Source organism: Barbatula barbatula, assembly GCF_947034865.1.
Source record: "Barbatula barbatula genome assembly, chromosome: 15".
In the NCBI taxonomy this organism is placed as follows: Eukaryota; Metazoa; Chordata; class Actinopteri; order Cypriniformes; family Nemacheilidae; genus Barbatula; species Barbatula barbatula.
Genome location: NC_136778.1, coordinates 1,562,572 through 1,579,983, shown reverse-complemented (window position 1 = coordinate 1,579,983; position 17,412 = coordinate 1,562,572). Strand labels below are relative to the sequence as shown.

Below are 17,412 nucleotides of genomic sequence, written 5' to 3'. Positions count from 1 at the left end.
GATGAAACACAAACAACCCGACACTAATCCTTTACACACTAGGACTGTTATTGATTTATTCGCTATTCTTTGATGATGGCTGAATGTTAGAATGACGCTTCCATGTGACCGTCACCCATCCATTGAGAAACTCTCAAAGCCGAGGGAGCGACAAATAAAGAATCATTGCAGCAGGTAATTGTCATCGGTCATAATTAAGTTTTAATTGTCACCGCTGTACCTTTTAATTTGAACACACTGAGTGATTTGTTGATGGAGAAGAACTAAAGCAATTTGAGATCTTTGATTTGATTTTTGAGCAGAGATGGCATCATGTGACTGAACTATTTCCCATCATTCTCTGTGGAGGCACAAGAATGCATAAATACACTGATAAAACACCAATTACACACACCTCACGTACACGTGTTGCTCATCACTTTCTTTCATTAGCGCTACAAAAGCTCCCCGTCTTTACCAATATGTGAAGAAGAGAGAACTAAACAAGAACAAACCAGTTTCATTCCAAACATATTCACATGAACACACATCACAATTTAAGTGTTCCTAGGTTTAGCAAATATCAATCCAATATGACGTAGGCCTATTAAAAAGTTCTTGTCAACTTTGACCAAACAGCAGTATCTAAGCATTTAAAAAGTACTGTGTTTTTTCCATTTCTCGAAAAACAGCGAATTTGGACATAAGAGGTTCAGTTTCCAGAAGGACAGCGACGATAGGTAAGTCATTAGTGCTAAATGAAGAAATGTAAATGCAAGAAAGGTTACGACAGAAGAAATGCGGTACTGAATCAGACTGGGATTCATAATTGAAATGACTGGTGATTGAACACTTTGCATTACCTTTTCAAACGTTTGGTGTAATTCACTTGAAAGTCAACATCACTGCACCCGACCCACTGCAGAGCACTTACAGCGAACCCTACATGTAAAACCACCCTACACGAACACATCTCTGCTACTGGATTGAGTCAGAATGATAAAATATTGAGGGCAGCAGCAAAGATTTAATTCTAGTTGTTTGGAAGGTGAAATTGTAAAACTTTTGTATCAGATGTAATCTCTCGGTGCTGGAGTACCTTCAGGTAAGATCTTTGAATGACTTTAGTTCAGTGGATGATCAATTTACTTCATTACATTTCATTACTTTAGTTCGGGGAACATCATAATGTGATTTTCCTGTAGCTGTTAAATGTTGCCTTGTTGTAAAAGATTCATTCATATTTTACAACATCTGCATTTGGCGGATGCACTAGCTGAACTTTTTTATCAGCGTGTGTGTTCCCCGGGAATCAAACCCATAACATTTTATGTTATTAATGCAATGCTATACAAATGCTGTCAATTACTTAAACAGCAGCAGAAAAAAGGATCATATGAAACATATGAAAACCGAGATAGCATCCAGGTTATCACATACATTTTTTCCAAAAGTTTTCTTTGCAGTATTTGAGGTCTGGAAAAATACAGAGCATCCTTTCTGTTATTTTCATCTGTTTCTCCAGTTTCATTTAAAAAAAGAATACAAACCGAAATAATATGTACATAATAAAATATATTAATTTGAAATTTAGGAGAAATATTGTTAGTCGTTATGTATCAAATTAGTGTGTAAATGCATGTGTGTATATAAAAACAATTATAGTCATTTATATTATGTTTATTTACACATGATCATCTTACTCCGCGTGAAGTCTGCTCGATGACATAAAGGATTTCTGTCAAGTAAACTTATCAGATACATCCCTGCTGAGTACATATAGAGCAATGTACCAGTGGTGGAGTCCTACCAAAAATGTGGTGTACGATGCTATTACCTCCGACCCCAAATGATAAAAAAAGACACAAGTCAGTGTGTTATTTTTTCTAGTAACATGACAATTATTACAGTTAAATATGCTATTTATTCATAGTTATGCCTAATTCTTCAAGTATGCTTTTATCATGAAGTTATAGCACTGGAACAGAATAAGTACTTGGGAAAACACCAGTGCTGTTGACCACAATGCTCTATTTTTACAAAGGTTATCTTTTTAACACATGACATACGCGACATTACTTTAAAACATATGCAGGATTTTACTTGGTACATGTGTCGCCTAACTGCCAACACTGCCATCTCTGCCATCTCTGTGTAAAAACTTGATAAAAATACATTTACATTTAGTCATTTAGCAGACGCTTCAATCCAAAGCGACTTTCAAAGAAGGGGAAGACAATAGAAGCAATTTGTGCAACAAAAGAACAACAATGCAAAGGTACCTGATATAAAATGTACCTTAATTTAATGTAGAATAAACGCAATGAGGATGTTTAAAACAACTGTAAAGAGAATGAGGATACAGAGATGATTCTGACTTATTAAATATTAGCCCAAGTATGAAGTTGTGACAGATGTCAAAGATTCGTGATTCGTGATTCGTGATAAGACAAAGCAGCGCGAGAGAACCCGTGAATTCTGTTTCTGTCTCTCTCGAGCAGAAACTCGAATACGCACTGCCGGCGAGCTCACTTTCAACCAACTTTGACTAAAGTGAGCATTTTATCAATGTTATCTTACAACTTCAGCGGCATGATGTCCACGGAAAATATTGTGTATATTGTAAGTAAGATATACACCAAATTGTATGAATGAATCGTTCGTTTTTAACAAAGACAAAATGCAATACAGTTGAAGGGATAGCTTCCACAATGCAGCTTGGAGACATTTTACGCAGGAAAACAAGTATAGGGAGGGTATATGCTAGATCTTTAGAAGTCTTTATATGCAAACGGCGCTGTGTAAAAAGTAAGCACAGCCTACGGCGTATGCCTGCGTCTGGCCCCGACTACACCACTGCAGTGTCTCTATAATGATGAATTATGAGAAACCAGACTGTAGATTAATAGCATTTCAATAAGACATCTCAAAGATCATCTCGACGGGACTGTACTCATTGATACATGGATCGAGCTCAACTGAGGTTCAATTATCTCATTAGACACATGAACGTCCTCCCTCGTCTCCTCTCCTCTCTATGTGAACCGACTCCAAAACGCAAGGCTGATATTACGCCCACCCTCTGAAAGCGTGACCCACCAGTCGGATATATCGCCCATGAACAACAGCAGCTCGGCGTAAACAGAGCTCAGATGTTTTCTCTAATGACATTTGCACATTATGAGTCACGGTATGCAGAGCACACGCTGCATTACTGAATGCCACTAGTTGAATATAGTATAGAAAATAAGGGAGGGTGAGGTGAGCAAGTGCCACTATCTACAAACACAGATTTCAGATGATGTGCTATTAACATTTGCAAACGCCACGAGAAAATTGACCATGTCTCTTTAAAGCAAAATATTATGCATGTCTGGCCAAACTGATGGCTTCATCTGTATGCTGATAGCAATGTGAAATTAGTTTAGCCTGGATGAAAATGTCATCGAAGCGATATTTATAAGCATCCTGACATATTTAAACCTTGAAGCAGTCTAGGTAGGACTGAACTCATGCCGTTGAGAATGGCTTGTATGAGATGACTACAGACTAACCTTAACCCAAACTGTAAGTGCAAAACATGACAGCATTTCTAGAATTAAAAATGATTCCCTGTTTCTATTTATGTAGTTATATTATAATAAAATATTAGATTTGCAAAACAGGTGTGTATTCTGTGATCACATGAATAATTGCAATGATAATGTTACTGTTACTGAACAGAAACCCTTGTCGATTTTGGGTCTTGAGGAGATTGAGGCACATCATGCAGTTGAAATGGTTTGTGAAATTGCACCTGTTCGCATCCACACATGGAATGTCGCCTGGCATATAAATACATGTGAGTTATAACAGTCACTTACCATACACTCCCTGGCACGATATGCCCTCGACAACGAGCGTCAGGACCCCCAGAATATTAATAATCCCATCCATCCTTACGTGCCTTTCAACATATCCAGATTAAAGAGTCCGAGTTCTTTCCAGGGTGGGGAAGATGTGGGAAAAAAGATGTGCATCACCACATTTTAGACTTATAGATAACACAATTTAAAGCAAAAAGAGACATCAGTTTAAGTAACATAACTGCATCCTTACAAAGATCGGCAATGACGGAGCGGAAAATGAAGAGATCCGGATGGACAGCTGTGTCCATTCACTGGCTGCTGGGATTCGGAGGTGGATTCGGACACATTTCCGATGACAAATCACGCATGAGCTTCACTGCATATTAATCGCGTTTCCCACGAAAACGGTCTTTTAGCAGATGTCATCGCTTAATCTGGGATCAGATGCTCCGCTTCTGCTGGCTGTTCGTTCGATGTGTGTTTTAGAGGTTCGGAGCCGCTTCTGCTGGAGGAGTCCGTAGCGCTTTCAGTGATGCTGATGATGCGTGTCCGCCCGCAGCATCAGCACCAGCAGAATCCCGAACGAGGAATGCGCATGCACCTGTCCGTCCGTCCGTGATCTCTCCCGAGTGTGGGAGGAAGAAGCGAAGACTTTGGTGCTTTTGTCGGTGCCAAATGGACCGAACCGAGTCAAGTGCGTTCGCTCCAAGGCCGAACGGAACGAAACATCCGACGTGTTGCGCAATAACGCGCTATGGAAACCGAGCCGGTGTGAGTCTACGTCAAAGAGAGCGTGACTCCCACCCCTCATCTGTATGAAGAGTTATACACTCATAAACACACACTCTCTCTCTCTCTCTCTCTCTCTCTCTCTCTCTCTCTCTCTCTCTCTCTCTCTCTCTCTCTCTCTCTCACACACACAAGGCCATGCTGAGAAAACCAATAGAAGCCTTGAGAGAAATTATAATGTATTCAACAGTTATAATCAGAATTGCACTGGTTTTAATAGAAACTATAATGGTCGCTTTTATTTGGTGGATGGGACCCATAGATTAGAGCACCATTACTGGAATAGGGTCCAATGTACACTACATAATGACATTATGTACTGTTTTTTTTGGGTTGATGGTTCATAATGGGATATGTAATTAAAAACAATATTTGTATTGTTTTTCAATATTCGAGGACTTTACTGGCATAGAATTAAATTAACATACATATATATATATATATATATATATATATATATATATATATATATATATTGGATGATTTAGTTTATGACTAATCTTTATCACTATAATGTCATTTTGGCTTCTTCACACAAATAGTCAATAGGCTTAACTAAAGTTTTGCAAGATAAATGATTGGTTTTGTATAGTGGTTTTAATCACTTAGTAATTTTTGTCATTGCAGTCAGTATATATCCTTGTTGTCGCTATAGTGCTTATGCTATAGCACAATATAAACCAATGTATTTAAACTAGAATTTAATATTAATAAAAAGGATGTCTGCATGTACGATTTGAGACACACTGAACAATAAACACTGAACTCACATTTTGCATTTTTGATTTATGACTTATGTCGAAATGTTTGCCGATATTTTAAAGGCAGATGAATGTGCACGAGGGAGGACAGACGGCTCTGTGTTGCTCTCTGCTGTCAACATCACCATACAAATGAACGAAGCCTTTGAACTTCAACGTGTTCAACAACACAGTGTTCGTTTGTCTCTCCTCGCTCTCACACTGAAACACACACACACACACACACACACAAGCACTTTCATTTCATCGCTTCAACATTTCAAGCTCTTTTTGTCTATAGAAATGATTTAATGTTTCAAATGGATTCACAATTACAGCTTCATAAATGTTTAGTGGGTCTGCAGTATCTTTTAAAGAGTCAATGTGCTTGTTGTAATTCAAGGATATATTTCTGTAGAAGTACAGAAGACCTTCAGCAGATCTCCGGAGGACATGCACAGCAGAAACCTATAAACCGAAGAACACAAAATAAAATAACATTCCCATAAAAAATACTGTGCATGGTTATTTACCAACACCTGTAATATGACTTTGTTTTAAGCTCCTGTTGTAAGGAAATTGCACTTTAATGGTGCTTTATTTTGGCAATAATAGGAAATAATGATCTGGAGGATGAACCTGCTGCTGTTTCTCCACAACCCATTCAGATCTGATTCTGTTGTTCGCAGCCGTATTTCACAATTGATCAATTCATGACAAATAAATCAAACGTGTATCATTTCCCAATGATTACAAATGATGTGGTATGACACAAAATCTGTAAAATACCCACCGGCCAAACATAACTAATGTTCAGCAAAGGGAAGTGATGGGAAGCTATTCAGATTAGTGACCTACTTCACAGCGGGAAGACGTCTTGCTCTTTGCTGTCTACATAGGCAGCTACCTAAGAGTAAACTACAAATGAACTATTATAGAACAAATAAAATACAGAAAGGATCTACCAATGACATTTCATATTAAATGAAAGCCAGCTACCCACAAAATCCTTTTATAATTTGTAAGACATTTGATATTAAATGAACAACATGTTCACTTACAAACAATGTTTCCTTTCCTACAGATATAAATGAACCTCAAATGGTGTGGTTAGTTAAGAAGTGTGATGTTACCATTCTAAATTACTAAAAGTACATTGAAAGAGAGACTCGAGTCATGGGACATCCCTTAAAATCCAGTCTAAGCAGAGGGCTCACTAAGGTTCAAACGTACGTCTCCGATTCATTTCTATTCTCAACCTGAGCTTTAACCCATTAGAAATTCATGGCCCGAGCTTCACTAGGAATATTCGAATGTTATACAGGTGAAAACGCATCACACCGTAGAGATTTGGCTTTCGGCTGATAATATGACAGCTAAAGAAAAGCCATCGGCTGGGGAACGACGTCCCGCCAAAGTTCCATGAAGAACCCGTAAATGAAGCCGCTGAACCGGGGAATGAGGTGATAGATTTTAATCAAGCTAACGGCACCCGGGAGAACGGTACGAAAGGTGAGAAACAGACAGCGGCCACAGAGCTGTTGTGTGATGTCTTTAAGAGCTGGGACAAAAAACAAGACTTATTCTGAAACACGAAACATTTACCATTTAAGGATTGTTCATCACACAAAATAAGACATAATGTCAAGTGATATTTGCTTAGTTATATCATTAAATTTCATAATGTAACTTGTCCTACAGCGTTTGTGGTACAAATAAAACCATGTGAGTCATGTGACGACACTGAAGACCCAAACAACCATGTAGCTGCGTACTAATACCAAATCAGAACCTTAGCAACTGCATAGCAACGACTTGAAAACCACCCACAGGATTCTAGCATCATGCTTTCATTCAGTTTGTGGCTCAGTCTGTTACTATAAATATAATGAAATATATAATTATTAAACCTAAGTACCAACTAGCAACCACACTAGGACACCTTAGCAACCACACAGCAATGACCTGGCAACCACCCAGAGCACTCTAGCATCTTGCTTTTGCAGACACATTTACAGTTGAGTCTTGGGGCTCAATCTGATACTATTAATACGAGAGAAGTATAATAAATTGAGAGCTGTAAAAGTAAGTGTTAAGTTAATGTTCAAAGCAACTTTTCTGTTTAAAGCAACAACCTAGCAACCCCAATAGGACACCTTAGCAACCGCATAGCAACAACCAACATTCAATTTGAAGCCCATTCTGTTACTATTAATAAGTGCATTTATGAAGAGATTAAATTACATTTAGAGGCCCACAAATTTCCTTTCAGAACAAGTACCTAGCAACATCATCATGACACCTTAGCAACAGCACAGCATCGCTCCAGCAACCCCCCAGCACAACTTTAAATCCTCTATTTCTCTAATGTCCTCTTGTTTTGGTCTCTTTGTGTCGTATGTTGTAATCTGCATTATATTGTTGTGGATTTAATACATGATGATTCTGACGCTTCGTTTATATAAACACAGTGAATCAATGTCTCTTTCAGAGAAATCTTTAAATCATCCACTATTCATTTGCATTGTAATCACTTTTCTTGTCACATACGCAGTTTGACAAACACCAATGAATGATAACGAAGCTTATCCCTGAGAAATGAATTTTCGTGCATTCAATCAAATTTGACACAGGGAATGCTTTAGTTTTACTACACATTATGTAAACATTTATTTTACATCAATAGTGAGATTTTGCGAATAAAATGATTGTTTTCATGTGCACCACATGTCTTAGATCAGATTTACATTAGCACATATTTCAATAATGCATTTCATTTCCGTCTGTTTATCACATATGACAAATGTGTCTGAACATTTTCATAGCAGGTGCTCTTCCAGTTTACATCAGATATTTCGCAGTTTGGACCACAAACTTGAGATGGATTTTCCAGCAGGCTTTGAATCAGAAATTTTCAATTTTCTATAGGGAAGACCTCTGTCGTGTTGCATTATCCGTAAGGGACAAGTATAATGTATTTCTGACACATGACTGACATTTCATCATAGGAGTAAAGAAATGAGAATCAGACATATTTAGAGCCCAAGTAGCACGAAAGCATTTTCTCACCACGACTATTTGAAGTGACAGCTCATCTCTGTTTTTGTATTGCTGTTAAAAGCATCTGAGATCCGCATTCAGACGTCAGAATAAATGTGACCAGACAGAGTTTTATCTAGCAGGACTGCAACTATATGAGAAGTTTCTTTCTTACCTGAGGCCGAACGTTCATCACAACAGCGATTTTATTTTCTCCTCTGACTTGAAATCATCGTCAAACCCTCCTGAAAATAAAACATTTATTAGCCATGTTTATAGGGCATGGAAAATTGCTTCTTCTGTTTCGCACGCCACAGAATCGTGCTGAATAAGTCTGATCCGGCCTCTTTTTATCTCCGCTCAAGTGCTTTCGCTCGTTTTGATGTTTCACTGAAACTCTCTGCCGATCGCAATAGAAACAGAGAAGAAAGACACTCAGGAAACCATTTCGTGCAAATGAGAGACATTGAAACAGACTTTCCCCATGATCCTCATTTGTCTCCAATAGAGTCTTTGTTGGATTGAAAACTCTGTTTTGACAAATGCACTCTTCTTTTCACATCAAACGTTTTCAGGTTTACTCACACCAATGCAACAAAACAACCTCGAGTCTGAGGTCAGAGAAACTTGTGAACAGAATCAGACATGATGTCAGTCATTATAAACATCCCAAGCCTAATTTAAGGAACCCAACGTAAAAAGTATGACAGAAAATCATACCAGTTGTTTTTATACATTTTAGTTGCTAAAGTAACACAATGTTGCAAGACAAAAGCTAACACAATATAAAAAATACTAAACAGTTAAAAAAACTGTTAACATTTTTTAAATAATAATATTTAGTTAATACATAAAATATATTCTCACCTGTGAAAGTCCTATTTTTTGGGGGAAATCTTAATAGGCTTTTTTTCACCCAGAGGCTGTGCAATGAAATGAAAGAAATGAAAAAATGAAAGTGACCTATTTGTCAGTTATGGTGAACCATACCTGAAATGTGACCTCTGCATTTAACCCATCCAGTGAGTAGTGAACACACGCACAGCAAGTGGTGAACACACGTACACCCGGAGCAGTGGGCAGCTACACTGCAGCGCCCGGGGAGCAGGTAGGGGTAAGGCGCCTTGCTCAAGGGCACCTCAGTCGTTACCTGCCGGCCCTGAGAATCGAACTGGCAACTTTCTGGTCACGAGTCCAACTCTCTGGTCACGAGTCCAACTCTCTAACCATTAGGCCACGACTGCCCCTTGTTGTGGCATCTTGAGTGACCACGATAACTGAAATGTTGACTGTTCCAAGATGGCGGAATACAGATGCAGACACACACGCAGGCTTGGCCACATGTGTCACATCCCTGTTAAATACTGTAGCTTTAAACTAAACTTGTTCAGCAAGATTTTCCACAAACAGAGATGACGGGCATTCACATTCATATAATAGACCCCTTTTGGAGCGATATCAGTGAGAAGACTCATGTTATGTGTCAGTGCATTTGCTACCATTTGCCACTGTGAGTACATAAACACATCTAAACATGTATATGTCTTTATCTGGTGTGTGTGGATGTCAGACCCCTTAACTGATTTGGAAGGTAATCCTGACAGTTTTGCCTACATCCAAGCTCCGCCTACAAAAACGCATCTCAGTGTTTAAGGGGCTTATTCAACAGTATATATTTGGCCTATTGCAACATAAAAAATTGCAAACACCGAATATTACAGATGCAACCGGTTCTTGCTCTGCACCTGACTCTACTGTAGGTGGACATAATCTTATGAGCGTCATAAAAATCTTGTTTGCGGTGTGGAGTCAGCGTCCGTTTCGCATTTACGTGGTGACTCCTCTTTGATTTCAAAAGCTGGCTGGCAGTAAACATGCCAAGCGTCTCGTTATGGCGAGAGATTAATGATGCTGTGTTGCAGTGTGCTAATATCTTCTGAGATGTAATCGCTGCTACTTTAAAGAGGGAGACCTTATAAAATGAGCCCACGGCAGCGGGGCAGAGGTCTGCTCTTACATACACATTTCACATTCTCTGGAGACTATCCCAGCCTCGAGAAATTTTCACATTTATTCAAGCTGTAAGGGTTTTACTGGGTTTGACCTCACGTTCAGATCTCAGGGATGCTGGGAATCAGATAAAGACGAACTCAACTGGTTTAGAAGCACACAAGAGATTCCAAAGGCGAGAAGGTTGAGGGGACACATCTCATGGCACAACAATTTTATAAAGTGACAAATTTGTAGGAATTTGCATGATCACATTTGTATGTTTAAGTACGATTTGCTTTCACACCATTTTCAAATGTTTTAAATGTTTTTGTCTTTAAATTTCACACAAATTAGACGCAGAAACAAATTGCTATAAAGTGCAATAGAGACACTAAACCTAAACTTGAATTCACACCGCACACAAATCCAATTTCTTCACAATCTGACTGTCGCAACGTCATTTTGTAATACGTTTCATTGAGACTAGACAAACGACAAAACATACACACATCCTCCACAGCTCAACCAGTTGACCTGTATTTTGTGACCATAAAACACCATGAATGCCATGCATATACAGTACACGAATGCTATTTCACAGCTTTGCATAAATGATGACTTGAAGCTATCAAAAAAAGGACTGCATCTTGAAATTTTATATTGAGATCTTTCAAGCGCTGGTGACTATACAGAGTCATACATTAAGAGTTTTTGTGTCCACTAGCACACGCTGGCATTTTGTCCTCAGAGGAATAGCGTTTCTCATCCCAATACGTCCTGCACGGCGGGAAACTCGGTAACAGCGACTCCCTTCTTGATCCAACATAACAGAACGCATCTGACAAGCGAGTCCCTCGAGAGAGCGGGCGAGCGAAAGCATTCGGCCGAGCGCCTCCTAATTACAGCCCACATGCTGTACTCAGCACTGTTCGAGTGTGTGTGTGTGTGTGTGTGTGTGTGTTCGTGTGTGATAAATAGATAATCAGATCCACAGCTTCACAGTTGTTGAGGTTTGACTTCCTAAACTCATTCTGGAACGTTTATCCACAGCCTCATAAGATTAATGGAGTAAATTTGCCAGTTATTTGATTTTTTTGTAATAAATACAGTATCTGCAAGGCTGCAGTTTCATATCAGTCTAATGAAGTTCTCCCACAGCACTTACTAGCATTAGCTTTAAAGTCCTGGTGAAATTTAAAATAACAATTCCTGTTTATTCATGGATTTTGCAGTGTTTGTTATACGTAGCTTATCAGTGTGGGTCATTGACTCTTTAAAATTCATGTGCCTCAAAATCTTTAATCGAAATCTGAAAATGCACGTTCGCCCTCTAGTGGCCATCCGTCTCAGATGACGTCAGTTAGACTGTCGTTAACTCCTCCCCTTCAACTGTCAGTCTGCTGCTAGTTTTGTTTAAAAATGCAACACCTGTTTTTTACATCCAATCCAATTGCAATGGAAAACAAGCCACGCCCACTGTTCATCCGTCTAAATTACGTCATAATAGGGAAGTAAAAACGATCGCAAGTTCCATTTCACAGGGACTTTAAAGAAACACACGCTACTCAAACAAAATCTCACAAACTTTGCATAAAACGTTATTGATAAAAATGAGACTCAAACGTAAACTTTAACTAAAATTATAAATAAACTAACAATCTAAAAATAAAAGCTAAATGAAACTATAATACATTTACATTTACATTACATTAAGTCATTTAGCAGACGCTTTTATCCAAAGCGACTTACAGATGAGGAAACATTGGAAGCAATTATAACAACATAGGCAACAAAATACATAAGTGCATCAAAACTAGTCCATTAAAGCCTAGCACAGTATAAAAAGCTAAGAATAGTGAGGTTATTACGGTTTTTTTTATTATAAAGAAGGAAAGGGAAGAGAATTAGGAAAAATCAATCAGCGACGTTTTGACGGAAGAGATGCTTTTTTAGGCGTTTTTTAAAGATGGCAACCGAGTCTGCTGATCTTGTAGCAGCTGGTAGATCGTTCCACCAATGTGGAACAGATCCAGTGAAGGTACGGGAGAGTGACTTTTTTCCTTTTTGGGATGGTACAACTAGTCGTTGTTCCTTTGCAGACCGCAGTGATCTGGCAGGAACATAGAGTTCAAAGCTTTGCTCCTGGCCTACAAGACCAACACCGGATCTGCACCATCGTATCTCCACTCGCTAATGCAGATCTATGTTCCTGCCAGATCACTGCGGTCTGCAAAGGAACAACGACTAGTGGTACCATCCCAAAAAGGAAAAAAGTCACTCTCCCGTACCTTCTCTGGATCTGTTCCACATTGGTGGAATGATCTACCATGCGGGCGGCAACAGGGAGCCAGTGTAACCTGATGAAGAGCGGAGCTACATGCGCTCTCTTCGGTTCATTGAAGACCACTCTTGCCGCCGCATTCTGGATCATCTGGAGAGGTTTGATTGTGCAAGCAGGAAGTCCTAAATACTAAAACAAGTCTAATAAAAGGTATTATTCTGAGTAAATGTGAGATGTGTCACAGTCAGCATTCCAACTTTAAAGTTGATCTAAAAAAAATGTATTTATTATACCTGTTATACGTAAGAGATAATCCACGGCTAAAAAAGTGCATTAAAATTCTTAGCTATAGCAGTGCATTAGCCCGCTTATACCATGGTTATTTGCTAAGATAAAGCTTTTATTGATGTTTACAGTGTCATTTGTGATCAGACAGGTAAAAATTGACCATTGTTTTTGTCAGTAATTTCAAACATTGGTCACACTGACTCAAACTACCTGTGCATTAAACTGTTAATGCAGATATTCCAGCCAATCAGAATTGATTATTCAAACAGACCAAGGTAAAGAATAAATATAAATCTGTTAGACAATTTAAAGTGTGGAAAATTTGTGTAAACAAAGATGAAACTTAACTGAGAACTCCATTCTGTCTTCTGATCAGTCTCTGAGCAAAAGCATTCTCCTGGTGCAGACTTCTTATTTTCTTGTTATAAAGGTAAATTGATGTCATCTGTACTCACAAATTATCACAACATCCTTGAAAAGTGTGAATTCTTCAACAAACTTCAACTGACACCAAAACTAACCTTTCTCAAGGTCTAAGTGTGTTCATGAACATCCAAAACAAGTAATGCTAAAATAAATTAAGCAAAAACGTAAAAATGCCCTTTTCCAAATATCAACCTTGTGTGAAGGTCAAATGTAAAGACGAAGTGTTGAATCATCTCAATACTTTACCAGTGCAGACTTATGGACAGCTAAACAACACCCTTCTCATTGTTTTCATGATTTCATTTGTAGTAAACCCCAGAAACTATCATCTTATGAATGTTGATCATTTTACATCATTATGAAATCATTGTACAAAAAATGAATATTTTAAATTATCTTGACGCAAATTAAATTTCTTACTTTTATCTATTGACTTTGTGACCTGGACTCCTGAATGGTTTGGTTTGAACACTTTGGTTTCGCCATTGTTTGGTTCACTGTCTTTTTTCATTTGGTCAGGACCGAGACAAGAGTTCTTGGAGGATCTTCAAGTGACTTCAGACAAATACACAAACATCATCATTTCAATAAATACATAAATGAGTTCAATATGCCAAAGTGATGATAAAAGGCAACAATTAACTTAAAAGTGATGAATATTATTCTTTCCGCACCAAAGACCAAGAGTCCGTTGTGATTTCACGTTTACTTTGAACATATAAAACAACTAAAATAAAATGGAGAAAGCGATGATATTATTGTTGATGATTTAGTTAATATGATGTTTGTTACAAATGTGTAATATTTCATTTTAATTTAATCCACAGATTGTTTTAAAGATGAAATCTGCGAGCAGACGCTATGAATGTATTACATGCTCACACAGCTGGACTCACAATGTTTGTTTGTTGTTTACATTCTCTGCATGCTGTTACCATTAAAATCCTGCTTTAATCTTGACTTTAGATAAATGATTTATCCTCAGACAGGTGACGTGACTCAAACCTGAAACACGGCATGCTTTACAGCATTTACAGTGTCAGGACCAAAGGCAAAAAATCACATACCTGTCTGTTCAATCCATCTAGCCAATCCTATCAAATTATTACGATAAAAAGAACATTGTTCTTATGTCTAGAGCTGTTAAACATCAAAAGACTGTCCATGATTCTAAATAATATTTCTTTTTATAAATTGTATGATTCTACATAATATTTGACTATACATGTAGATGGTCTCAGAGTTAACATAAACAAACGTCACTGCGCATGTGCACGGTACACGTTCACAAACAATAGAGCGCCTGTAGATTATTTCTGATAACAAGCAAAAGAAAACGCCCTAACTTGGCTAAACTTGTCTCTCCCATGTTTAGAATTTTGACTGCGATACCGAGCTAAACCGCAAGATATTAATGTTCCAAGGGGTTGCTTTAAATGCTTCAAAAATACGGGACCTATTTAACTAAATTTGATACAACAAAACGTATATTTACTTCAATTATAATACAATAAAATAATAATATTAAAATTCATATAGACAAAGAAAATAAACACATTACATGTTTACATTCATTCTGACTATCTGAGCTTTTCTATTCCATGCCAAATGCTGTGAATATTAACATGAAGATGTGTTTTTTAAAGAACTGTCTGACCTCCGCAAAGTCTTTTGGACGTTTGCAGCGTTATCAGATTTTGCACATCCCAGACAGCATTTACACTAAATGATGTTACAAAATTTATAGTAAATACATTTATTTCACTGTTCTGTAAGCGTTCATTCTCCATTTATTACATTAATAAAATCTGAAGTAATGAACAAAGTCACATAAACTTTTGTAATGCACAGCACCTTGTGGAAAACCAAGCCACAGTTCATTTCAAACTATACAACGGCAACAATCCTCAGAGCGTCTTTCTCTTCATGCCGTTATGAGTTTTACAGCCAGCTCTCATTTATTGTGAATGTTAGCGAGGAACCAGAGGAAACACATCAATATACTATAATATAAAGCGTCTAAAGCTCAACAGCCAGCGGTGTGTAATATCAGCCTCTCGCTGTAAAGACAGTAATCGAGTTTCCACCACACGTCAATCAATGGTCCTCAGGAAGTTATGGCTTTTTATTATTATAGCATATAAGATCCAACAGTATGCCATTCAAATCTCAACAGCTCGTAATGTGACAACGGTGGAATGAAGGAGAAAGAGATGAATGTGTGTCAGAGTTCTTCTGCAGAAGAACATTGATGAGAAAATATCGTTGAACCCCATTGACTTCTATTGCATGGACACAAAAATACAGATGTTGAACCACATGAAGGTAAATAAAGGATTTTGGGGTGAACTATTCCTTAGCAAACATGAAAGTTGCAAAGCATTCTGGGATTGTATTCTCCATAGGCTTGAGAACTTCTTTCAAGTTTATGCTGTTTATCTTTTTGAAGAGTCTTCACGCTGTGAACGTGACAACGGTCCCCTCGGTAGGCAGCTCACTAGCCTAGAGACTTTGGAGAAGACAGATGAAAGGTTAAGAGAGATATGATTCATATTGATCTGTGTTGTCCCGTGGAGGTGAACACACACTGATATCCTCTTTACAATCAATGTTTACTGGATGAGAAACTCCAGCGTGCTGTCCGGTGAGGGGTCATGACTTTCACAAACACTTTCATCTTCTGTGATCCTGTAAAGCATGCGTCCATCCGGCATTGTGTATATTGTGTATTTATACGCTCTGCTCAAAACTTGATCAAAACGTTTCTCATGGTCCTAAAAACCTTTTGATCTCAAAGGTTTAATCAATATATTGAATTAATTAAATAATACATTTAATATTATTTATTTAAATTACCAAACAAATCTGAAAGGTTGTATTATTTAATTTAATTTTATATTAAAGATTTAATTGTATCTAATGATATAGTTAATATTTAATTTGATTAAATCCCTAAATGCATGATTTTTAATTTGTTTTTATTTCTTATTTTATTTTCCTTTTCTTTTCTTAAAGAACATTAGGATGCAAGTGAATTATTGTAGCTCATAATCTCCTACAATAACCACACAAGAGACCACCTGCTGCAGCACACAGTAAACATGCAAACATGATGACATCATCTGCACAATCTCTTCAAACGGATTTTTACTTTCAGATCAGTTCATAATAATGCACGTTTTTACACAACCAAATACTATAATTGTCAACGGTTGTGCTGTAAAATTAGATTATGTTTAAACTCTACTATATTTTTTTTAAAGGAAATGTGAGATTGCTTGTCCAAAACCGACCACCATGAGTTGCTTCAAGTCTCTGTCTGGGTCTCACAGCATGGCTCACGTCCCTCCTTAACATTTAATATTTGGTTCAAATTCTGGAAGAAGTTGATGAGAAGCGGTTGTTCATATTGAGAAAAGGTTGTCATAAAATAATTTGATACTAAGCGCAGTAAATATATACTATACATTGAAAATCAGAGGACTTTTCTAAACTTGAAAACTTGGCATTTAAAATGTACATTTCATATTTGCATCGGAAAGATCCAAGTGGTCTGTGCTGACAGCTTGTGTTTTAAATATGCATTTGACTTGTGCGGATCACATGCAGGCTGAGCCTCACACATCGAGCAGGATTTCACTTTAAGAGAACAGAAAGCATTCAGGAAACTCAAGCACCAGTGTGGTTCTGCATTATCTACTTTATTAATGTTCTCTAGACTCGCAACACCTGACATGTGTCTTCAGATGTGTGGATGTGAGGACATCATCTAAAGATGGAAGACGAGACGTGTATTCACCTTCATCCCTGTCCTTCACCGCATTCAAAAATCTGGAGAAGGACAACGGCACGGAAAAAAGTTTTGATGAAACAAACAGCTCGCTTAGAGCGATTACAATCCAACGAGAAGATGAACATCATCTCCATTCATACTGCACCAACATTAGACGCATCATCAATGCAGGAAACAATGCGTCTAAAATCATCTCAGGAGAGACACTGATGAGTTACTCAAACCTCATCCGTTTCA

At 37.8% G+C, this 17,412-nt stretch overlaps 1 protein-coding gene across 1 annotated transcript in view; it reads right to left on the bottom strand.

Annotated features, from left to right (window-relative positions):
- The window catches only part of LOC306904548 (MAM domain-containing glycosylphosphatidylinositol anchor protein 2), a gene marked incomplete at both ends in the record, with an annotated part of 90,156 nt that extends 86,241 nt beyond the window's left edge, over positions 1 to 3,915 (bottom strand). Inside the window, one exon of the mRNA XM_079474536.1 lies at positions 3,843 to 3,915. Within this exon, the coding sequence (XP_079330662.1) occupies positions 3,843 to 3,915 (73 nt within the window). The remainder of the gene's footprint in view (positions 1 to 3,842) is intronic.
- Positions 3,916 to 17,412: the final 13,497 nt, after the last annotated feature.